This window comes from Oncorhynchus masou, chromosome 12 (genome assembly GCF_036934945.1).
Source record: "Oncorhynchus masou masou isolate Uvic2021 chromosome 12, UVic_Omas_1.1, whole genome shotgun sequence".
NCBI classification, from domain to species: Eukaryota; Metazoa; Chordata; class Actinopteri; order Salmoniformes; family Salmonidae; genus Oncorhynchus; species Oncorhynchus masou.
Genome location: NC_088223.1, coordinates 55,116,792 through 55,142,952, shown reverse-complemented (window position 1 = coordinate 55,142,952; position 26,161 = coordinate 55,116,792). Strand labels below are relative to the sequence as shown.

At 43.9% G+C, this 26,161-nt stretch overlaps 1 protein-coding gene across 2 annotated transcripts in view; it reads left to right on the top strand.

The window, feature by feature from the left end:
* The window catches only part of LOC135550454 (neuroligin-2-like), a 45,657-nt gene that overhangs the window by 6,657 nt on the left and 12,839 nt on the right, over positions 1-26,161 (top strand). Inside the window, exons 2-3 of one of the 2 annotated variants that reach the window (XM_064981250.1) lie at positions 1,879-1,932; positions 9,559-9,708. In XM_064981250.1, coding sequence (XP_064837322.1) covers positions 1,879-1,932; positions 9,559-9,708 — 204 coding nt within the window. The remainder of the gene's footprint in view (positions 1-1,878; positions 1,933-9,558; positions 9,709-26,161) is intronic. The other variant, XM_064981251.1, reaches the window with a different exon arrangement.

The window sequence follows — 26,161 nt, the reverse complement described above, 5'->3', positions numbered from 1 at the left end:
CACAACAGATCCCAACAAAACACATCCAACAATCATCCCGGATTGAGCTTCCTCTCCCATCAGAGACAGAATTGGGCTTCCAGGAAGCATTACGCCCATGCAAAGTCTTTAACTGAAGTCTGCCACTCTATTTCAAAGGGAGACGGGTTCCATTTCAGCAGAGCTGCTCTCTGTATGCAGCTTAAGCTTTTTAATGGGTATTAGAGCAGGTATGAAATCACTGTGCTCTCCATTAAGCAGTTAGGTGTGGTATTAAAGTGCTGCTGGGAAAGTGCTGACTGGACAGAGGGGCTAATCTTCCTTCCCCTCCATTTACAGGCTGTCTACCTGTCGCCCCTCACCCCCACCCCCTTACTGGAACTGCCCTTACACCAGGGGGACTGGGGGCGGAAGGGAATCGGGTCAACATTGATCACTCCCCTTATAAAATAGCACTTGCATATGAGGATTGAGGAAGCACTATAGTAATGACGAGAGAGAGAGAGAGCAGAGAGAGAGCGAGAGAGCAGTGCTGGGGCTCTGGGTGTGTCCCTGTTCCAGCAGCCATTCGTCCAGCAGTGCAGAGTGTTGGCCATGCGTTTTGCCAATAGATCTGTCTTTGTGGCACAGCGTGACAGAGGCTGTTGTTAGCACCTTATAAGGGAGCCATCAGAAGACAATGGGAGAGATGTAGTTAGCACACTGTGAGACTGATAAAGCTGCTGGCTCACCAACAGAGTATACTGTGTCTGTTAGACGAGAGCGTGTATCGCCAACACACAGGGAGAGAGGACCCACTGGACACAGACGTCTATTCAACATCTATTCCACGTTGGTGCGACATAATTTCATTGAAATGATTCAACCATTGTGTGCCCAGTAAGGAGTGTGTTAGCACCATAAAGGGAGAGAGTGTTGTTAGCATAGCTAGCATGCCAGGTGGCACTATGTTATTAGCACACTGTGTGTGTGTGTGGACAGGCTAGCGTGCTAAATGCTAACAGTGATTGAGAGGGACGATAAAAGCTGTGTAGTGATTGGGCTGGCCATGTAGCGCTCCGCTGACAGATGGAGACAATAAACAAATGAACAGGATCCATATTGGCCAGGCTTACAGAGAGCGGCGTTATTGTCTTTCCCCTATGGAGCGCTTAACTGCCGTCACCATTAAAACGGAATGTGGACCTCTGTGACCTTGGCATAGGGGAGCCCTGTCAGAAGTCCTCACATGGCTGCGTAAATACTGAACCACCACTCCTTGGCCGGCTTCTTGTATGGTTACACTGGAGGAGGGAGAGACACTTATACGTGCATTAACATCGCTGGAGTGTGTGTGTGTGTGTATGTGTGTGTGTGTCCCTGGTCATCCCCTCCAGTGTAGTTGTGTATAGTGGCAGACCAGTCCCCATGGACGTGGTGTAGAGAGCCCAGATACCCTGTAGCCTGAGGGCTGCAGCACTGGGCTAAGGGGCTAAGTGGGCACATGCTTCATGATGGGTTGGCATTCCCCTGTCTGCCTTCTGACGGCAAAGAATGATGGCTTGATTCTCTTCATTGATTTTCCTCTACAAAGCACTAACGTGTAGGGAATAAATGGGAAGAGAAAAACAATGAGATGTTCTCTGGGGTCGTTACCCAGGCAGCTCTTGGCTAGGCACTGTGCAGGGGAACAGGCTAGTTGTCTCCACAGGGCAAGTTGTATCTGTAATGCTCTCTTACTTTTGGCTTTCGGGTTGTTTCGGAGACTTTTGAAAATGAGATCGAGGTTGCTTTTCCTGCTTTGTCATTTTTCTCCTCTTGTGTTCTTGTTCACTTTTTAGTTTTTTTGCTTTTTCAGCAAAGTGCAATCTTTTTGAATTTTCTCTTTTCTCTTTTCCCTCCCTTTTTTCTGAACCTTAGGTCCACTCACAAAAAAACACGATGAGTCTACAATGAACAAACCGAGGGATGAAGGTATTTTTGTTGCATGTTTTACCCTTTTTGTTGTATTTTTCAAACTTTTGGAGGGGATAGTTAAATTGAATAAACTTTATATTATTAGTTTGTGTCTAAGTGTAATCACTTATTCTTTTTCTCTGTAATTGTAACCGTCTCACAATAATATAATATATACAATTATATATATTTTTTATTCCATATACTTAAAACTAGCTACACTCGTTAATGGTGTGAAGTAGACTGATATAGAATCTCACTCTGTCTCTCACAAACACACACACACACACACACACACACACACACACACACACACCTCAGTTGTTCCACCCATCTTTGCCACAGAGCAGTTTTCTCCTTTTTCGCTATATGGTTAATCAACCAATAAACAGAATTTGATATGCATAGAACTTTTTACAAAGTCATGCTGTTTTGACTGTATTCTGTCTTGCGCCAGTGAATATTTAAACTTGTGTAATATTCTTTACCTTCCATCATTTGGATTTTGTCATTTGATTGATCCACTTTACCATTTCTTTATTAAGTTATTTGTTGGGGAATAGGGGAGGATTTTTACAGTAAAAGCATGATAGTTTGGGTGGGTGGTGGTGGCGGGGGGCTTGTAGGCTGTCATTTTGAATGGATTACAAGCAGTGGAGCTTGCTAACTGACATGCATTACACATGAAAATAACCAGATAATCAGTTGTTAAAACTAGCCAGGAAAAAGATGCATTGACTTTATGTAATCAAGAGGTTTGAAAGATCAGACTGTTACCATAGTGTTTTGTGTGTGTGTGCATCTTTGTGTGTGCATCTGATCAGGTGTTTGTGTGTCTGATTTGTATATATGTGCGTGTGATGATGTGGGCGTGCATGTGTTAGAGTGTGTATGCTGTTTGCGTGTTAAGTTGTCCCATTCTGCCGTCTCTAATTGCTATGGTTTAAAAGGAGACAGAGCTTGCTAATCCATTTGGAGAGGGAGAGAGGGAGAATATTTTCGGGGCTGTTTTGAAGCAGGCAGGACAGTGAGGGCATTGTTGGCCCTGTAGGCCTGGGATTCAGGCTGAGTGAGACTGTCCTCTCCCCATCTGGACACAGGCTCATCCCCAACTGTCACTGCAAGGTTAGAGAGGAAATTGATACACACGTTCTCACACTCAAATGCACTCTTATCATGCACTAACACATGCACTAACACATGCACTCTTATCATGCACTAACACATGCACTAACACACGCACTCTTATCATGCACTAACACACGCACTCTTATCATGCACTAACACACGCACTCTTATCATGCACTAAAACACGCACTCTTTTCTTTTTTTTTGTGTGTGTGAATTTTTACCCCTTTTTCTCCCCAATTTTCGTGGTATCCAATTGTTGTAGTAGCTACTATCTTGTCTCATCCCTACAACTCCCGTACGGGCTCGGGAGAGACGAAGGTTGAAAGTCATGCGTCCTCCGATACACAACCCAACCAGCCGCACTGCTTCTTAACACAGCGCACCTCCAACCTGGAAGCCAGCCGCACCAATGTGCTGGAGGAAACACTGTGTACCTGGCAACCTTGGTTAGCGCGCACTGTGCCCGTCCCGCCACAGGAGTCGCTGGTGCGCGATGAGACAAGGACATCCCTACCAACCAAGCCCTCCCTAACCCGGACGACGCTAGGCCAATTGTGCGTCGCCCCACGGACCTCCCGGTCTCGGCCGGTTACGACAGAGCGGGCGCTAACCCAGAGTCTCTGGTGGCACAGCTGGCGCTGCAGTACATCACCCTTAACCACTGCGCCACCCGGGAGGCCACACATGCACTCTTATCATGCACGAACACATGCACTCTTATCATGCACGAACACATGCACTCTTATAATGCACGAACACATGCACTCTTATCATGCACTAACACATGCACTCTTATCATGCGTGAAAACACACACATATGACCTCCAAGCACTCTCACATACACATGAATCCAGACACTGCTGCCATGTTCGCTCCGGTGCTGAAGCTTAGCAACACCTCCATGAGAATGAATGAATTATATATATTGTACAAAGGGATGTACAGCTACATATATATGATATACAGTTCCTTCAGAAAGTATTCACACCCCTTTACTTTTTCTACATTTTGTTGTGTCATTGCCTGAATATTAAATTGAGATTTTGTGTCACTGGTCTACACACAATACCCCATAATGTCAGTGGAATTTTGTTTGTAGAAAATGTTAGAAATTAATAAAAAGTTCCCTCAGTCGAGCAGTGAATGTCAAGCACAGATTCAACCACAAAGACCAGGGTTTTTTCAATGCCTTGCAAAGAAGGGAACCGATTGGTTGATGTGTAAAGAAAGAGAATAAAAGGACGCTGAATATCCCTTTAAGCACGGCAAAGTTATTAATTATCACTACAGAGATACAGGCGTCCTTCCTAACTCAGTTGCCGGAGAGGAAGGAAACTGTTCAGGGATTTCACCATGAGGCCAATGGTGATTTTAAGACAGTTAAGTTAAGTTTAATAGTGATGATATGAGAACTGAGGATGGATCAACAACATTGTAGTTACTCCACAATACTAACCTAAATGACAGAGTGAAAAGAAGGAAGCCTGCACAGAATCAAAATATTCCAATACGTGCATCATGTTTGCAACAATCCACTAAAGTAGTACTGCAAAAATTGTGGCAAGGAAATCAACTGAATACAAAAAGCATTGCTGGGGGCAAATCCAACACATCACAGAGTACCACTCTTCATATTTTCAAGCATGGTGGTGGCTGCATGATGTTATGGGTACGCTGTTATTGGCAAAGACTAGGGAGTCTTTTTTTTTTTGGATAAAACAAAATGGAATACAGCTAAGCACAGGCAAAATCCTAGAGGAAAACCTGGTTCAGTTTTCTTTCCTACAGACACTGGGAGACAAATTCACCTTTCAGCAGGACAATAACCTAAAACACAAGGCCAAATATACACTGGAGTTGCTTACCAAGACGACATTGAATCTTCCTAAGTGGCCTAGTTACAGTTTTGACTTAAATCGTCTTGAAAATCTATGGCACTGTAAATATTATATACATATGCATATTACATGCATACCACATACGTGGGGCAGTGTCTAAAATCTGCTCCTGTGACTGGGTATGTTACTAACATTGTTAATAGTTTAATGAAATGCTGTCTGACAAGATGTGAGTCAATCACTTAGGGAGATCTCTCTGAGGAGACAAGTACACCTGGAGACTGCAGCAGGTGGCTCAAAGACATATTTACTCACCATGAACAGACATGCTGCAACATCATGTCAGACATGTACGCACATACATGCAATCAACCTCAAACGCACATGTACAGTGCATTCGGAAGGTTTTCAGACCCCTTGACTTTTTCCACATTTTGTTACATTACAGCCTTATTTGAAAATGTATTGAATTGTTTGTTTTCTCGTCATCAATCTACATACAATACCCGATAATGACATTTACATAAGGATTCAGTACTTTGTGGAAGCACCTTTGGCAGCGATTACAGCCTAGAGTCTTCTTGGGTATGATGCTACAAGCTTGGCACACCTGTATTTAGGGAGTTTCTTCCATTCTTCTCTGCAGATCCTCTCAAGCTCTGTCAGGTTGGATGGGGAGCGTTGCTGCACAGCTATTTTCAGGTCTCTCCAGAGATGTTTGATTGGGTTCAAGTCCGGGCTCTGGCTGAGCCACAAAAGAACATTCATGACCATAGCCACAACTCCTGCGTTGTCGTGGCTGTGGGCTTAGAGTTGTTGTCCTGTTGGAAGGTGAACCTTTGCACCAGTCATCAGACCAGATAATCGTGTTTCTCATGGTCTGAGAGTCCTTTAGGTGCCGTTTGGCCAAATCCAAGCGGGCTGTCATATGCCTTTTACTGAGGAGTGGCTTCCGTCTGGCCACTCTACCATAAAGGCCTGATTTGGTGGAGTGCTGCAGAGACGGTTGTCCTTTTGGAAGGTTCTCCCATCTCCACAGAGGAACTCTGGAGCTCTGTCAGAGTGACCATCAGGTTCTTGGTCACCTCCCTGACCAAGGCCCTTCTCCCCCAATTGCTCAGTTTGACCAGGCGGCCAGCACTAGGAATAGTCTTGGTGGTTCTAAACTTTTTCCATTTAAGAATGATGGAGGCCTTTGTGTTCTTGGAGACCTTTAATGCTGCAGAAAATTGTGGGTTCTCTTCCCCAGATCTTTACATCGACACAATCCTGTCTTGGCCTATTCCTTCAACCTTATATAGACAAGTGTGTGCCTTTCCATATCATGTCCAATCAATTGAATTTACCACAGTTGGACTCCAATCAAGTTGTAGAAACATCTCAAGGATGATCAATGAAGACAGGATGCACCTGTACCTATTTCTGTTTTTTATTCTTAAGAAATGTTCTAAAAAAACAAACAGTTTTTCGCTTTGTCATTATGGGGTATTGTGTGTAGATTGATGAGGAAAATAATTTAACTCATTTTAGAATGAGGTTGTAAAGTAACAACATGTGGAAGAAGTCCAGGGACCTGAATAATTTCAGATTGCACATTCTTGATACATGCGGGAAACTGTTGAGTGTGAAAAACCCAGCTGTGTTGCAGTTCTTGACACACTGAAAACGGTGCACCTGGTACCTACTACCATACCCCTTTTAAAGGCACTTAAATCGTTTGTCTTGCCCATTCACTCTCTGAATGGCACACATACACAATCCATGTTGCTATTGTCTCAAGGAAAATCCTTCTTTAATCTGTCCCCTCCCCTTCATCTACACTGATTTGAAGTCGATTTAACAAGTGACATCAATAAGGGATCATAGCTTTCACCTGGATTCACCTGGTCAGTCTATGTCATGGAAAGAGCAGGTCCTAATGTTTTGTACAGTCAGTGTACTTTAATTTAGCTCTTATTCACGCAGAGATAATTGAATGCTTTGTGTGGGTTATACAATGAGATATATTGTCTTGCTTCCTTTGGAGGTCACACATACACACAACAGACATACAACGACAGTCTCAGAGACAAAGGTCTCAGTTCAACCCTGATCGCTGAAGTTCAGCCCTGATCGCAGAAGTTCATCCCTGATCGCAGAAGTTCATCCCTGATCGCAGAAGTTCATCCCTGATCGCAGAAGTTCATCCCTGATCGCAGAAGTTCATCCCTGATCGCAGAAGTTCAGCCCTGATCGCAGAAGTTCAGCCCTGATCGCAGAAGTTCATCCCTGATCGCTGAAGTTCATCCCTGATCGCTGAAGTTCAACCCTGATCGCTGAAGTTCAACCCTGATCGCTGAAGTTCAGCCCTGATCGCTGAAGTTCAGCCCTGATCGCAGAAGTTCAGCCCTGATCGCAGAAGTTCATCCCTGATCGCAGAAGTTCATCCCTGATCGCAGAAGTTCAGCCCTGATCGCAGAAGTTCAGCCCTGATCGCAGAAGTTCAGCCCTGATCGCAGAAGTTCAGCCCTGATCGCAGAAGTTCAGCGCTGTTGGGCCGAATGTCATTTAAAGGCAATGTGTGCGTAGACGGCGTTCACAGTAACTATGCTTTACACTTCAATCGCGCCATGAATGCTGAACTTCCGTGAAATGGGAAATGTATTTCCTGCTCCAGGTATTCCAAGTGCCCTAGCTCTGCTCTAGATGAGCGCCAGTCCAGTGCTGTGTGTGTGTGTGTGTGTGTGTGTCATTTGTCATGTGCTTGTGGAGTGTGACTGCCTGGTGACAGAGAGGAGAGCTGATCCATTAGCCAGGCATCATACCCAGGGCTCTGCTGGCCTGGTAATGCTGGGATAATTGAACTTGTTTACATCTCCTCTGGGAAATCACCAGAGGCTCACAACACACCGGAGAGAGGGGGGAAGGGAATGGAGGGTGGGAGAGTGTGTGAATTCCTCCATTGCTGAGTGTGTGCATATGCAATGTTGGTTGCATAAGTGTGAATATCGGAGAGATGGGAAAAGAGTGCGAGTGTGTGTGTGTTAGGGCTTTAATGTATTGTGTGTGAATGTTCATGTCTCTCAGGTGCACTGTATGTTCTATAAAAGGTGACTGCATGTATGTGTATTGATAAATTGTACATTGTTGCAGTGGTGTGTGAGTGATGCGTTCTGGTGCATGTGTAACCTGAGATTCAGGTTGTGATGCAGGCGGGTGTGCAAATACGTGAGTAGAATGTGTTACCACGGCAACAGGCTCCGAGTGAGTCAATGCAATGGAATGGCTGGTGCGGTTCTATTAGAGCGAGAGGAGGCAGTTTCCATAGCGACTCAGCATCGCAGCTGCCTGCCTGTGTCTCTGTGTGTGTCAGTGTGCGCGCTTTTGTGCATTTTCCTACATGCATCTCTGTGTCCGTGCAGAGACCTTGCCATGTACAACTTTGTAACGGTTTGTTTAATCTCATCCCATCCCACCATTTTCTTGTGACATTACTCTTTCTCCTTCTCTTGCTCACTCCCCCTCTCTCTCTCTGTCTGTTCAGGGGCCATGTATCTTTCTTTCTATCTCTCCTCTTCTCTTCTTTCTTTTCTTTCTCTCGCTCTCCTTCCTGTCTCTTTTCCCATCGTTCTCTAAGTAACAGTATGCATTTTCTCATCTCTCTCTCTCTCTCTCTTTTCCCATCTTTCTCCCTCTGTCTCTTTCCCATCTCCTTCCAGAAAGTCATCAGGGTAAACAGATGCTGTGGCTGTTATTTATGTTTCCACTTGGTCTGGCTCTCATATGAATTATCCACAGGGCAGACGCTAGGATAACTGGGAACCACTGGCAGCTCTGCCTTATTAAAGACACGCAGACCGTACCACAGTACCTCACAGAGAGGGGGGACCCTTAAAAAACCCAGATCGTACCATTATACTGCAGTAGGAGAGACAGTGGCAGACTGTACCATAACTCACCAGAAGGGACAGTGAGAGTTAGACTGTACCATAAAACCACAGAGAGAGGGAACGCAGGGAAACTTACTGATAGGACCACGACACTACAAGAGGGGACAGAAAAATACAGACTGCCATGACAACACTAAGACGATGTTCCAATATCTAAAATGGCTAACCATTGATAAGAAATAGTACTGGATAGGTTCCATCCTTACAGCTTTCAACACTATTGTGTCAACCTATAATGTCACCTCAGTTCAGTATGAAGAGTAGGAATGAGCAGAAGAAGTGTATGTTTCAAACTTTGGGGATATAGTTAAAGATGAGGGAGATCAAAAGGCACATACAGATGTAGGATCTTAATTTGAGCCAGTTTGCTACATCAGGTAAATAATCCTGGAGCAACAGGGAATGTGTATTATTATGTTGACTATAATTAATGGACATTTTTTTTGTAGGGATTGATACATTTTTCCTTTAGGGCCAGTGGAAATTAAACTTTAGAAGCCTTTTTAGCCTGTGCAGGAAAAACCTCAGCAACGAAAGAGTTAAGATCCTACATCTGTATGCAGATGAATGCTTTTTATGTGAATGGCTCTGTGGACATTCCTGTGGATTGCTTTTTTGTAGATAGACCAAAAGTTGTCATCTCTTTCTCAGAATCTAAAGTGTTTCTACTCTCTTTCTCTCATCCTCTCATCTTTTTGTGTTTGTGCATACTTCTGTGTATGTCCACGTCCCGCTCTTCGCCACAGATATCCGTGACCGTCGGAAGAAGCCGGTGATGTTGTTCATCCATGGCGGCTCCTACATGGAGGGGACGGGAAACATGTTCGACGCCAGCATCCTCGCAGCCTACGGCAACGTCATCGTGGTCACCATGAACTACCGTCTGGGCGTGCTCGGTGAGTCTGTCTGTCTGCATACTATGACACCACTTCCTGCTTGCACCATCAGGTCCCAGAAGTCTTATTCTATGGTTTCAGCCTTCTGGCCATAGCTGTACCATGTGACCTGAGTTTTGTGTGCTCTGCCCTGTCCCTGTGTACAGACTCTGAGCCAGTGGACAGGAGTTTAGTCAGCTGCTCTGAGGGGCTGACTGCCTGTTTGTTTCTACAGCTGTTTGTTTGTGTACTGTACACCACAGAGCATCCACAGTCTCCATTGTGGTTGCCAGGTTGGGTAATGGGATCTGGTTTATTGTATCAAGCTTGTCTCAACACATCAGAGTATTCATAAAGAGAGAAATGGGAGTATTTTAGGATACAGTCCAAGCTTTGCCACTAGTGTAAACACAGTGGAACGTGATCCACACAGGCATTGACAGACGGGGCCAGCCAGTAGAGGGAACATACTGAGAGTTTGAGGTGCACCTGGCAGCAGCTCTGTCCTGCCTGCTAGATTTGGGCCTGCCTGTTTTGAGGTGCATGTGTCATGTGCTGTTATGCTTTTCTACATCTGTCTGACAAACTGGAAACATTAGCGAGTGGAGCGTGAGAACAATCCGCTGTGTGAACTTAAGTTTCCTTAATGCACTATCTAATCCTTGCTCTGCATGCCTCTAATTCACTGATCCAAACAGTCCTCAATGGAGTCCATGTTTGCATCATTCCCAAGCCAAATAGTAGTCTTTGTCTGTGTGATTTACATACTGTATGTGTGCTGTGTGTAGTTTACCCGTGTGTAGTGTACAGTATTTATGCACCACACACACAGTGACATACAGAGGTAGAGAGAGATCCTGCTGAGCGATGCAGAGAGATGATGCAGTGCCCTCGATTCCTCTAACATTGTTGAACATTTTGGTACGTGGGCGAGTAGACTAACCTCTCTCTCTCTCTCTCTCTCTCTCTCTCTCTCTCTCTTTCCTCTTTCTCGCTCCCTCTGTTCTGCTTTTAATGGGTTACTCTACTGTACTGAAGTGTGTGTGTGTGTCCGTACATGTGGGTGGGTGTGTGTTGTATGTGTTTGCATACGTGTGTGTATGTTTGAATATGTAACAGTACAATGTGCCATCCATCCTCACCACCCACACTCTCAATGGACAAAAAACGTTTTTGGCCTGAAAAGAGAAAGACAACTGCTCCACATTTCTACAATAGGTTTAGCACATAATCACACAGTATTATCCTATGCTTATGCACGCGGCACACTCACATATGCCAACCGTATTTCAGCCTGTGCCTTTAACAGAGAGATGGGAGGGAGGAGACGACAGAGAAGGGGGATAGAGACAGATGAGAGAGGGAGAAACAGAGAGACATAGCTAAAGAGAGGGAAGGAGCAACAGAAGGGGGAGATGGGAACAATCTAAAAATAAACCATCAGAAGTGCTTTTTAAATCTGCGGCGAAGCAACAAAAAAAATTCATTCAAACAAATGTTAATGCAATGTGGCCACGGCGCGCACACACACACACACACACATATAGGCTTACACACATCTCTATATACTCACATACCGTTACATAAGGGGTTTCACTTTCTTTTTTAGCGCTTGGTGGATGTTAAGTTAATTCATGATATGCTTGTGATTTGTGAAAGGGGGGAATATGTCTATAAGAAAATCCTAAATGTCTGCCATGTACAGTCCAGGAGTGTTTAGCATGGTGAAGTTAGGAGTGTGTATACTAGTACCTACCTACAGTAGAGCTCCACCCCAACGCTGCTGCCTGCTCACCTTGCCCCTACCTTCCTCCTGGCTGCTCCAGGCCCATGCAGCCTCCTGATTTGTGCTGCAAAGCCATCTGTTCTGACTAATTAACTAATTAATGAACTCTGGGAAAGGGCCCACCGTCACTGGGCTGTGGGAGAGCGAGAGGGGCTGTCTCACATCAAGAACACTCCGCTCTCCTCCTTTCTCATTTTTTCTTCTTCCTCCTCATTCTTCTTTTTTTTCATCTCATCCCCGTTCTCTCCATCAGATCAGTCCCATCTGATTGACAATATCGGATGACTCTTAATGAGTTAATCTCATGTGTTTGTTTCTCTCCCTCTGCAACCAACAAACACCAAATCACAGAATTATGATTCCCAGCTCTCTCCTGATGCACCCAAGGAGTTATTTTAGTTATTAATACTTCAGCATACATTCTATTGGTTTGGATGTACAATATAATTACAACCCCGGCTCAGACTGAATAAATAGAGCCAGTATTGCGATCATATGGTTATTGTTGCATGGGGCTGTCAGGAGTGAGTGAATTCGCTTGCGCAAATTGGAGGAAGAATGAAATTAAAAGAGAAAGGGTTGTGATGTTACAGTATGGAATCATCATTTAGATGGTCAAACGACACACTAGAATAGAATATACCACAACCCAATACTGCATACCACAACAGGATAACATTGTAGAGAGCACAACAGCCCAATAACAGAATGCAGTGCCATAGTGGTTTCTATAAAACCCACAGATACTGATGAAGGCCACAGTGGATACAGTTGATCTCAAAGGTTACCTTACAATGAGCAATTTCACTTATGAGTCCAATTTTACGCTGTTAGACACAGGCTCGTGTTTACAACAATATTAAAAAGAGCAAACCGTCCATGAACAATTTAGTCTGAAAACACAGCACTTCTCTGTGAGCACAGCCTCATCTGTGGAGGACAAACAGCTTACAGTAATACTCCATCTGTAAAGAACAAACACAGGAAATTGGACATGTACATCTGTGGATTTACCTCCATTAAGGGATTTTATACACAACCTGACCCGTGTTTGTCCCTCTGTCTCTATAATTCTGTTTTGTCTATGTATCTCTCCTAGTCTTCTTACTACACTGCTCAAAAAAATAAAGGGAACACTACAATAACACATCCTAGATCTGAATGAATAAAATATTCTTATTAAATACTTTTTTCTTTACATAGTTGAATGTGCTGACAACAAAATCACGCAAATGATCAATGGAAATCAAAAGTATCAACCCATGGAGGTCTGGATTTGGTGTCACACTCAAAATTAAAGTGGAAAACCACACTACGGGCTGATCCAACTTTGATGTAATGCCCTTGAAACAAGTCAAAATTAGGCTCAGTAGTGTGTGGCCTCCACGTGCCTGTATGACCTCCCTACAACGCCTGGGCATGCTCCTGATGAGGTGGCGGATGGTCTCCTGAGGGATCTCCTCCCAGACCTGGACTAAAGCATCCGCCAATTCCTGGACAGTCTGTGGTGCAACGTGGCGTTGGTGGATGGAGCGAGACATGATGTCCCAGATGTGCTCAATTGAATTCAGGTCTGGGGAACGGGCAGGCCAGTCCATAGCATCAATGCCTTCCTCTTGCAGGAACTGCTGACACTCCAGCCACATGAGGTCTAGCATTGTCTTGCATTAGGAGGAACCCAGGGCCAACCGCACCAGCATATGGTCTCACAAGGGGTCTGAGGATCTCATCTCGGTACCTAATGGCAGTCAGTCTACCTCTAGCGAGCACATGAAGGGCTGTGCGGCCCCCCAAAGAAATGCCACCCCACACCATGATTGACCCACCGCCAAACCGGTCATGCTGGAGGAAGTTGCAGGCAGCAGAACGTTCTCCATGGCGTCTCCAGACTGTCACGTCTGTCACATGTACTCAGTGTGAACCTGCTTTCATCTGTGAAGAGCACAGGGCGCCAGTGGCAAATTTGCCGTTCTTGGTGTTCTCTGGCAAATGCCAAACGTCCTGCACGGTGTTGGGCTGTAAGCACAACCCCCACCTGTGTACGTCGGACCCTCATACCACCCTCATGGAGTCTGTTTCTGACCGTTTGAGCAGACACATGCACATTTGTGGCCTGCTGGAGGTCATTTTGCAGGGCTCTGGCAGTGGTCCTCCTTGCATAAAGGCGGAGGTAGTGGTCCTGATGCTGGGTTGTTGCCCTCCTACGGCCTCCTCCACGTCTCCTGATGTACTGGCCTGTCTCCTGGTAGCGCCTCCATGCTCTGGACACTACGCTGACAGACACAGCAAACCTTCTTGCCACATCTCGCATTGATGTGCCATCCTGGATGAGCTGCACTACCTGAGCCACTTGTGTGGGTTGTAGACTCCGTCTCATGCTACCAGAGTGAAAGCACCGCCAGCATTTTAAAGTGGACAAAACATCAGCCAGGAAGCATAGGAACTGAGAAGTGGTCTGTGGTCCCCACCTGCAGAACCACTCCTTTATTGGGGGTGTCTTGCTAAATTTATTGTCAATCAGTGTTACTTCCTAAGTGGACAGTTTGATTTCACAGAAGTGTGATTGACTTGGAGTTACATTGTGTTGTTTAAGTGTTCCCTTTATCTTTTTGAGCAGTGTATATCCCGGTCTCTCTCTTATTGGCCTTGTATATATGATGGGTTGCTTCCCTCCCTCTGATACACAGAGATGTGTTTGGACAATGTAAAGTCCCTTCCGTGACCTTCATCCCATCTGTCCATCACTCTTCATCATCCACGTTCCATTTGAATAATGCACTGAATCTATATGCTTCCTTTGTATCCATCGTCTTTCACATCTCCTTTTTCTTTCCATTCCATACCCCCCTTCCTCCTCTCCTCTCTGGGTAGAGCTCTATTCACCTACTCTTGTATTCATATAGCCGTTTGTTCGGTTACTTCCTGATAATTGTCCTGTTCGTATCTGAGACACTGGGTATGTAGTATAGGTCGACCGATTAATCGGAATGGCCGATTAATTATGGCCGATTTCAAGTTTTCATAACAATCGGAAATCGGTATTTTTGTAGGCTTCGATTGTAGGACGGCCGGGGTGTTAAGCATATCCCATTCAGGTCACCTAACAGTACGAACTCTGAAGATAGATGGGGGGCAATCAATTCACTTATGGTGTCCAGGGCACCGCTGGGGGCTGAGGGGGGTCTATAACAAGTGGCAGTGGAGAGAGACTTTTTTTTCTGGAAAGGTGGATTTTTAAAAGTAGACCCAGATATTTCAGCAGTCTATTGTACACTACGCTATAATTCAAAATGGTAGCACAGTGACACTTTCCACTTTGTTCTTTGATGTATTTACATCAATATATGATTTGGTTTTTACCTTCAACATAAATTGATGTCAAATTGATAGATTTACAGTATTCAGCCTTTATAAAACTATATACATTAACAAGGCATTACATCATTTTGAGTCAGTACTTATCAGTTTTGAGCAGTTTGATTGTAATAGTTTTCAAAGTGATAATTTGTATTGTTATCAAATGACATGAAAATCGTATAAAAAAAATGTATTAAATATTACAATTGGAAAAGCAGAAACTTAGATTGAATGTGTATCCAAATTGAAAATTGTGTCGCCGTAAAACCCCCTAAAAGAAATACATGCCTTTTGCGGCCAGTGGCAGTTGTGCCCTTTGGCAAAATATAATAATTTGTATTCTATTCTCCCTGAGTGCTAGTTGCTCCGAAGCACCTCTCACTCACATGGCTCTCCATCATGTGATTGGGTCTTTCTCACAGGCTACAAGTGAAGACAGACACATCGGGGACGTAACTGCGCACGTCCTTATCCAATTTCGAGGTGCATATTGAAGATATTTGAAGAACTGTTCACATGTACTTTTCGTCAGCCAAGAACATAAGTAGGCCTAACGAACAGCAAAAGCATTAGCCTATGTCAATCTACTATCCCCATAGTAGAAAAGTTGATCTATTATGTGCAATAAATAAATATTCCAAACATACTAGTCTGGGGGAGTATATTAGTCTGGGACAGTTGTGGGATGCGATAGATCCCAAATTAATACAACCACTAGCATCAAAAAACTTTTTTACGCAATGAGGCTGACGTAGCAGATCAGAACATTTAGCCTAAAATGTTGATAAATTATTAGGCTATTTCTTCACATTAGAAACGCATGTAACGGCCGTTGGCGGTGGAAGAAGAAGAGGACCAAAGTGCAGCACGGTAAGTGTCCATGTTAAATGTGTTCAATAACTGAACACTGAAACACAAAGTAAACAAAAGAACAACCGAAACAGTCCTGTCTGGTAGAGACACAGAGACAGAAAACCACTACCCACAAATCAAGTGGGAAAAACAGGCTACCTAAGTATGGTTCTCAATCAGAGACAACGATTGCCAGCTGCCTCTGATTGAGAACCATATCAGGCCAAACACATAGAAAACCAAAACAACACATAGAATGCCCACCCCAACACAAGCCCTGACCAACCTAAACAAGCAACATAACAAAGGAACTAAGGTCAGGACGTGACAGCGCAGCAATGCCTACACAGCAGAAGGCTGTAAGCGCGAATGACCAAATAGCTGGAATACACAATTATCAAAAGTGTCCGATTTAAAAAAAAAAATCTATTTTTTTTTTTTTTACTTTCAGCCACTGCGTTCCAGTTTGTGCTTATCAGTACCCATGAGTGTAAAAGGTTACCATCTTAGAAAGTGGTAGAATGTTACAATGTAGTATTAGTGTGGTAGTACAGTACTAACATCTTTAACTAAAATATATATTATAATATCCTTTTAAAAGTAATAAACTACAGTGCCTTGCAAAAGTATTCATCTCCCTTGGCATTTTTCCTATTTTGTTGCATTACAACCTGTAATTTAAATAGATTTTTATTTGAATTTCATGTAATGAACATACACATAATAGTCCGAAGTGAAATGAAAAGAATATATATATTTTCAAATACATTGAAAAGTGGTGCATGCATATGTATTCACCCCCTTTGCTATGAAGCCCCTAAATAAGATCTGGCGCAACCAATTACCTTCAGATGTCACATAATTAGTTCAATAAAGTCCACCTTTGTGCAATCTAAGTGTCACATGAGCTCAGTATATATACACCTGTTCTGAAAGACCCAGAGTCTGCGAGACCACTAAAAAAGGGGCACCACCAAGCAAGCAGCACCATGAAGACCAATGAGCTCTCCAAACAGGTTCAGGACAAAGTTGTGGAGAAGTACAAATCAGAGTTGGGTTATAAAAAAAATATCTGAAACTTTGAACATCCCACGGAGCACCATTAAATCCATTATTAAAAAATGGAAAGAATATGGCACCACAACAAACCTGCCAAGAGCGGACCACCGACCAAAACTCATGGACCAGGCAAGGAGGGCATTAATCAGAGAGGCAGCAAAGAGACCAAAGAAAACCCTGAAGGAGCTGCAAAGCTCCACAGCAGAGATTGGAGTATCTGTCTATAGGACCACTTTACACCGTACACTCCACAGAGCTAGGCTTTATGGAAGAGTGGCCAGAAAAAGCCATTGCTTAAAGAAAATAATAAGCAAACACGTTTGGTGTTCGCCAAAAGGCATGTGGGAGACTCCCCAGACATATGGAAGAATGTACTCTGGTCAGATGAGACTAAAATTGAGCTTTTTGGCAATCAAGGAAAATGCTATGTCTGGCGCAAACCCAACACCTCACATCACCCAGAGAACACCATCCCGAACAGTGAAGCATGGTGGTGGCAGCATCATGCTGTGGGGATGTTTTTCATCGGGACTGGGAAACTGGTCAAAATTGAAGGAATGATGGATGGTGCTAAATACAGGGAAATTCTTGAGGGAAACCTGTTTGTCTTCCAGAGATTTGAGACTGGGACGGAGGTTCACCTTCCAGCAGGACAATGACCCTAAGCATTCTGCTAAAGCAAAACTTGAGTGGTTTAAGGGGAAACATTTAAATGTCTTGGAGTGGTCTATTCAAAGCCCACATCTCAATCCAATTGAGAATCTGTGGTATGACTTAAAGATTACTATACGTCAGTGGAAACCATACAACTTGAAGAAGCTGGAGAGGTTTTGCCTGGAAGAATGGGCAAACATTCCAGTGGCTAGATGTGCCAAGCTTATAGAGACATACCCCAAGAGACTTGCAGCTGTAATTGCTGCAAAATGTGTCTCTACAAAGTACTGACTTTGTGGGGTTGAGTATTTATTCCTGCTTAATTCCAGGTTGTACGGCAACAAATAAGGAAAAATGCCAAGGGGGGTGAATAATTTCACAAGCCACTGTACTTGTTTACGAGCCTTCTGGATATGTGTAGTATATAAAACATTAGTTTCTTCCTGTTTCACCATAGGTTCCTTATTCTCAACAGTTTAGCATGAAAACAATATTTCACTACTCTGTAAAAAAAAATTGAAGTATAAACATGTGAAATGGGGCTGTCAATGTCATGTCGTATCCATCAAAATCCAAGGATGGGTAAAAGTGATTCCCAAGATTTGGTACAGAAAACCTTTAGTACCAAGACACTGGGGGGAATGATAAATAAAATAATTTGGCCATGAACATTTAGTAGATTAGGACCTGATTCCATTGGAAATTCATACCACACATTTATTGTCACGTATACTCACTCTCCGGCCTCTAGGTCGTCAGGCTGCTGATTATCCCGCACACCTGTCACCATCGTCTCGCGCGCCTCATGAAACTCACCTGGTCTCCATCACCTCCTTGATTATCTTCCCAAAATCTGTCACTCTCCTTGGTTCTTTCCTCAGGTGTTATTGACTCTGTTTTCGTGTCGGTGCGTTGTTTGTGTTTCGTGTTCATTGTTCCTTGTATTTATTACAACACTCACTCCCTGAACTTGCTTCACATGAATGACAAAATAAAGTATAAATGAAAGCATGCTGAAAACAAATCTTTAAAAAGAAAATGCAACTGGAACAGATGCTACAAAAAAAATCCATATCGAGACAACCTGAGACTAGCTGATTTATGGAAAAACACAAATATAAACACTTGTGTGTTTTTGTCTGAATGATTGTTCAGTTGTGTGATAAAGCACATGAAAAACATCAACTAGATAGTTGTATTATGTTTGTGTGAACATTGAACTGTGTGATAGAGACATATGGAAAATCCATCCAATACATCAGATAATGATATGCTCACAATTTTTGTCTTATTAACTACCATGTAACCCAATAGCAAAAATATAACATAGACATTTCAAAACTGTTCTTTTTGAAGTGCTGAATAGAAAGAATAGTAGATGGTAAATATAATATTCCATGCAGTATTTGACTTTGTTTTTATTATTTCTATCCTCAGCAGCTTGTGAGCATGTTAATAAATATTCCAGTCTTACAACCTCATTATCCTTGTAAAGAAACGTATTGTGAAGCATTTGGCTCCTTTAAAAACGTTGCACGGTGTTGTATGCCATTTCTGTCCTCCATGCAACACCACAAGATCGCCTTTTCTTATATGACTTGTCAACTGATACAGTATTGCCTGTCTCGCTCCTTGAAATTCATCAGCTTACAATGTATCAATGGCATTCAGATAATGAGTGGAATATATTGTTAGATATAACCCAGGTTTTTCAGCAGTGCACTGTACACTATAATTCCAAATTGTAGCACGTAGTGACTTTTTCTACTTTCTCCTATGATGTAGTATTTGAAGCCACATCCAGATATGATTTGGTTTTACCTTCCAACTTAAATTGACTCAAATTTATACATTTATGAGGTAAAAATATAGAAATGTACGGTGTACAGCCGTTATCAAACTATATCCGTTAACAAGGCATTACATACTTTTGGTTTGTTACTTATCCGTTTTGAACAGTTTGATTAACTGATATTAAAGCATATCAAAAGTAAAGTGAATATTGCATTTTGAAAAGCAGACACTTAGATTGAATGTGTATCCAAATTGAACAAGTTATTTGGTGCAGTGAATGTGTTTTGAAACATGAGACATTTTGATGATCTGATTTAAAATCTTTGTGCTCAGAGTTGTGAAAATATTTCATATAAAAATTGCACCAAAGTGAACTTCCAAGGCTCTGTGAAGTCCAGCCAACTGCTTGTTGATTCCCCACTGGGCCAGGTGTGAATGCTCTGGGAGGCCTAACACCGTACTCAAACTGGCCGCGCGCAAATTGATTTTGTCCCCCCACACCAAACGCGATTATGACACGCAGGTTGAAATATCAAAACAAACTCTGAACCAATTATATTAATTTGGGGACAGGTCAAAGCATTAAATATTTATGGCAATTTAGCTAGCTAGCTTGCAGTTTCTAGCTAATTTGTCCTATTTAGCCAGCTTGCTGTTGCTAGCTAATTTGTCCTGGGATATAAACGTTGAGTTGTTATTTTACCGGAAATCATTTCAACCAAATCATTTCTAGTCATCGCTCCTCCTTCCAGGCTATTTCTTCTTTGGACTTTATATGGCGATTGGCATCTAACTTTCATAATTACCATGACGACCGACCAAACTCAGTTCATGTGTGTATAACCAATGAGGAGATGGCACGTGGGTATCTGCTTCTATAAACCAATGAGGAGATGGGAGAGGCCGGACTTGCACCACGTTCAGCGTCACAAATAGAACTGACTTCTATTTTAGCACTTGGCAACGCAGACGCTCGTTGGCGCACGCGAGCAGTGTAGGTGCAATAATTGAAAAACATGTATGTTTACATTTATTTTGCCATGCTCGCACATGTGACGCAAGCGGTGTGGTCAGCATGTAAGCCTCGCCCCAACCGGTTTGATTACAATGCTGGATTTCAGCCAAGAACCTAAAACGCACCTCATTTAAAACGGTTTCAACTGGCCCCCCAACCAAAATCCTACCCTCAACACCAGAACTGTTTCAACATGGCCAACCACCCCCCCCCCCCCCCCCCCTCCTCTCCACCCCACAAAATGTATCAAAAGGCACAATAGACCTTAGTTCCTCAAATAGTTTAATACACTGCCCCTGGTCAACGGCATAACACATCTTTGTCAAATCAAATTTTATTTGTCACATACACATGGTTAGCAGATGTTAATGCGAGTGTAGCAAAATGCTTGTGCTTCCAGTTCCGACAATGCAGTAATAACCAACAAGTAATCTAACTAACAATTCCAAAACTAATATCTTATACACAGTGTAAGGGGATAAAGAATATGTACATAAAGATATGAATGAGTGATGGTGCAGAGCAGCATAGGCAAGATACAGTAGATGGCATCGAGTACAGTATATACATATGAGATGAGTATGTAAACAAAGTGGCATAGTTAAAGTGGCTAGTGATACATGTATTACATAAGGATGCAGTAGATGATAGAGTACAGTATATACGTATACATATGAGATGAATAATGTAGGGTATGTAAACATTATATAAGGTAGCATTGTTTAAAGTGGCTAGTGATATATTTTACATCTTTTCCTATCAATTCTCATTATTGAAGTGGCTGGAGTTGAGTCAGTGTGTTGGCAGCAGCCACTCAATGTTAGTGGTTGCTGTTTAACAGTCTGATGGCCTTGAGATAGAAGCTGTTTTTCAGTCTCTCGGTCCCAGCTTTGATGCACCTGTACTGACCTCGCCTTCTGGATGATAGCGGGGTGAACAGGCAGTGGCTCGGGTGGGTGTTGTCCTTAATGATCTTTATGGCCTTCCTGTAACATCGGGTGGTGTAGGTGTCCTGGAGGGCAGGTAGTTTGCCCCCGGTGATACGTTGTGCGGACCTCACTACCCTCTGGAGAGCCTTACGGTTGTGGGCGGAGCAGTTGCCGTACCAGGCGGTGATACAGCCCGCCAGGAAGCTCTCGATTGTGCATCTGTAGAATTTTGTGAGTGTTTTTGGTGACAAGCCGAATTTCTTCAGCCTCCTGAGGTTGAGGAGGCGCTGCTGCGCCTTCTTCACGATGCTGTCTGTGTGACTGGACCAATTTAGTTTGTCTGTGATGTGTATGCCGAGGAACTTAAAACTTACTACCCTCTCCACTACTGTTCCATCGATGTGGATAGGGGGGTGTTCCCTCTGCTGTTTCCTGAAGTCCACAATCATCTCCTTAGTTTTGTTGACGTTGAGTGTGAGGTTATTGTCCTGACACCACACTCCGAGGGCCCTCACCTTCTCCCTGTAGGCCGTCTCGTCGTTGTTGGTAATCAAGCCTACCACTGTTGTGTTGTCCGCAAACTTGATGATTGAGTTGGAGGCGTGCGTTGCCGCGCAGTCGTGGGTGAACAGGGAGTACAGGAGAGGGCTCAGAATGCACCCTTGTGGGGCCCCAATGTTGAGGATCAGCGGGGTGGAGATGTTGTTGCCTACCCTCACCACCTGGGGGCGGCCCGTCAGGAAGTCCAGTACCCAGTTGCACAGGGCGGGGTCGAGACCCAGGGTACTATGGTGTTAAATGCCGAGCTGTAGTCGATGAACAGCATTCTCACATAGGTATTCCTCTTGTCCAGATGGGTTAGGGCAGTGTGCAGTGTGGTTGAGATTGCGTCGTCTGTGGACCTATTTGGGCGGTAAGCAAATTGGAGTGGGTCTAGGGTGTCAGGTAGGGTGGAGGGGATATGGTCCTTGACTAGTCTCTCAAAGCACTTCATGATGACGGAAGTGAGTGTGCGGGGCGGTAGTCGTTTAGCTCAGTTACCTTAGCTTTCTTGGGAACAGGAACAATGGTGGCCCTCTTGAAGCATGTGGGAACAGCAGACTGGTATAGGGATTGATTGAATATGTCCGTAAACACACCAGCCAGCTGGTCTGCGCATGCTCTGAGGGCGCGGCTGGGGATGCCGTCTGGGCCTGCAGCCTTGCGAGGGTTAACACGTTTAAATGTTTTACTCACCTCGGCTGCAGTGAAGGAGAGACCGCATGTTTCCGTTGCAGGCCGTGTCAGTGGCACTGTATTGTCCTCAAAGCGGGCAAAAAAGCTATTTAGTCTGCCTGTGAGCAAGACATCCTGGTCCATGACTGGGCTGGATTTCTTCTTGTAGTCCGTGATTGACTGTAGACCCTGCCACATACCTCTTGTGTCTGAGCCGTTGAATTGAGATTCTACTTTGTCTCTATACTGACGCTTAGCTTGTTTGATAGCCTTACGGAGGGAATAGCTGCACTGTTTGTATTCAGTCATGTTACCAGTCACCTTGCTCTGATAAAAGCAGTGGTTCGCGCTTTCAGTTTCACGCGAATGCTGCCATCAATCCACGGTTTCTGGCTAGGGAATGTTTTAATCGTTGCTATGGGAACGACATCTTCAACGCACGTTCTAATGAACTCGCACACCGAATCAGCGTATTCGTCAATGTTGTTGCCTGACGCAATACGAAACATGTCCCAGTCCACGTGATGGAAGCAGTCTTGGAGGGTGGAATCAGCTTGGTCGGACCAGCGTTGGACAGACCTCAGCGTGAGAGCTTCTTGTTTTAGTTTTTGTCTGTAGGCAGGGATCAGCAAAATTGAGTCGTGGTCAGCTTTTCCGAAAGGGGGGCGGGGCAGGGCCTTATATGCGTCGCGGAAGTTAGAATAACAGTGATCCAAGGTTTTGCCAGCCCTGGTGGCGCAATCGATATGCTGATACATTTTAGGGAGTCTTGTTTTCAGATTAGCCTTGTTAAAATCCCCAGCAACAATGAATGCAGCCTCAGGATGTGTGGATTCCAGTTTGCAAAGAGTCAAATAAAGTTTGTCCAGAGCCATCGATGTGTCTGCTTGGGGGGGAATATACACGGCTGTGATTATAATCGAAGAGAATTCTCTTGGTAGATAATGCAGTCTACATTTGATTGTGAGGAATTCTAAATCAGGTGAACAGAAGGATTTGAGTTCCTGTATGTTTCTGTGATCACACCACACCTGACCAAGGACTCTACTTGATTAAAAGCATCAAGTATTTTGTCTTACATATAGCCCAAAACACTACCCCCAGGATCACAACAATCCCCTCACACCTGGGTACACACACACACACACACACACACACACACACACACACGGCAGCAGAACGTACATCAAAGTAATCCATATCAAAGTAGTCAGATCAAAGGTGTTTACATACAACATGTGGCGACCACGTGCTTATCTAATTTAATGACCTGATTTGATCACCGCCTGCCACGCCCACCTCATGAATCATGAGGTGTGAAATACAGTTTTCACAGAACAAATCTTACATCAACTATTCACACACACTGACAGCTCTGTCCTTGGAACAGTGAACACTGCAGGCTTTTACTGAGCCACTGTAATGGAGAACAGCACATCACTACTCCTAATTGGCACTCATAGCTATGACTCCACTCATAGCCAACTGTTTCATTGTGTTGTGTGTGTGTGTGTGTGTGTGTGTGTGTGTGTGTGTCATTGCTCATAGTTCATGATTAGAACACACAATTCAATCCCACACATACCAGGTCTGTATGATTTATAAAGTTGCCTATTTAAGTTATGCAAGCTACAATTAATTCATGATAATGGTTTCTCACCGTCTCCCCTGAAGAAGAAACATCAATCATTCACAATATAAGACTTGATCATTTTAAACAACCATCATATTGGTATTAGTGGTAGGGTATTACCAGCAGCTGTGATGGTATTACCATGGTTCCAGTAGCAGGAAGGGGTAGTTTTTCATGAAGTGTTGTCTGGTGGATGCTTAGAGAGCTCTTCGTCTCATATTTTTCATTTCTGTTCAAATCACTCTCAATCTAGTGCTCTCTAGCCTTCATTTATGTCTCTCGCCCCTTTCTTTCTCTCTGCCAGATCGCTCCTTCTCTCGCTCTCCGAGGTTGAAGACTCTCCTCACAGTTCCTTGGCCATTACCTAAAGCGAGTATTGAATATGCATGAGTTCGGCCCCCATAAACTGCTGCTCTCAGCGCGAAAGTCGGCAGGAAGCCCAACTCAGCAGACAGGAAGAGTATGGAAAAGAAAACAGAGGGAGAGAGAGCGGCAGGAGGAGGAGGAGAGAGAGAGAGAGAGAGAGAGAGAGAGAGACTTATCTTAAATATTGGCAGATTACCATATTCCCTCTTACCCAATCAAAGGCAGTGGGGAGAAGCTCATGTGAGCATGCAAGTGTCTCTGACTCTAAGTCCATGTGTGCGTGTCTAGATCTCTGTGACTGTAGCTCTGGCCGGTTGCCAGGCAACAGAGGCAGGCAGACAGTTCAGCACATGGATGTTATGAGAGCTGACACATCTTCACACCTCTGGCCCTGGCTAGCAGCACGGGTCACAGTTTAAGGGTCGTAGGGTCACTGAGTCACAGGAGGCCAAGAGCTTTTGCTCGCACAGGGGTTAGAGGTCAGATTGCTTTTGTGTTTAGTCTTATTTTGGTCTCTTTTCTTTGACTTTGGTGCCGGGGGCAGTTAAGCAGCAGTGGATGAGTGAATAGCTGCATTTCATATGTCTTTGTTCCTCTGTCTCTCCCCAGGCCTCTCTCTCCCTCTCTCTGCCCTTTGCTCCTTACAAACGGGGCTACCGAGAATACAAAAACCCTCTCCCAGAGCCATGGAAGAATTTCACTATATTTTCCCATGTAGTTCCTTGTACTGTAGCTCCTGGAGTGGTGTTTTCCTTGATCTGCATGGTGTGGAATCATGGAGGCAAGATGGCATGCTCTGATCAAGGACAATTAATTACACAACACGCTTAGCTAGGATTCTGTTACTGACACATCATGATCCATTTAATCTGCCTGTCAAGGTCATTATTCAGGCAATAATACAGTTTTTGGCAAAACTATGTATAATATGTATAATCACCAATCGCAGAATGCCACTTCCTAGCAATCAAATCCCTTTTCATAAATTCATGTCCAACACATGTCAGTTCACACGTGTGCTCCTCTCCTGGTACAGTTGTAGCATGTCAGTACCACAGGTATTAATCACTGACGGCATTGTTTACAATCCACCCAGTAACTATCAAGTCCAAACTACCAATTAACCAGCAGACCGCGAGGCAGGCAGACAGGCAGAGAGGCAGGCCGATGAGTGTGTGTATGTCTCGTAAAGCAGTAGCTAGGCCTCAGACCCACAGATAACAGAGTGCTGCTCTGCTACCAGTGTGCCCAGGGTTTTATGTGAAAACACCAGCAACACCAATTAGCTGTCCAACAATGATGGTGAAGGAGATAATGGGTTTATATATATATATATATATGTGTGTGTGTGTGTGTGTGTGTGTGTGTGTGTGTGTGTGTGTGTGTGCGTGTGTGTGTGTGTAATTTTCATCATAGGTACACTTCAACTATGACAAAATGAGAAAAAAAATCTAGAAATTCCATTGTAGGATTTTTAATGAATTTATTTGCAAATTATGGTGGAAAATGAGTATTTGGTCAATAACAAAAGTTTCTCAATACTTTGTTATATACCCTTTGTTGGCAATGACAGAGGTCAAACGTTTTCTGTAAGTCTTCACAAGGTTTTCACACACTTGCTGGTATTTTGGCCCATTCCTCCATGCAGATCTCCTCTAGAGCAGTGATGTTTTGGGGCTGTTGCTGGGCAACACAAGCTTTCAACACCCTCCCAAGATTTTCTATGGGGTTGAGATCTGGAGACTGGCTAGGCCACTCCAGGACCTTGAAATGCTTCTTACGAAGCCACTCCTCGTTGCCCGGGCGGTGTGTTT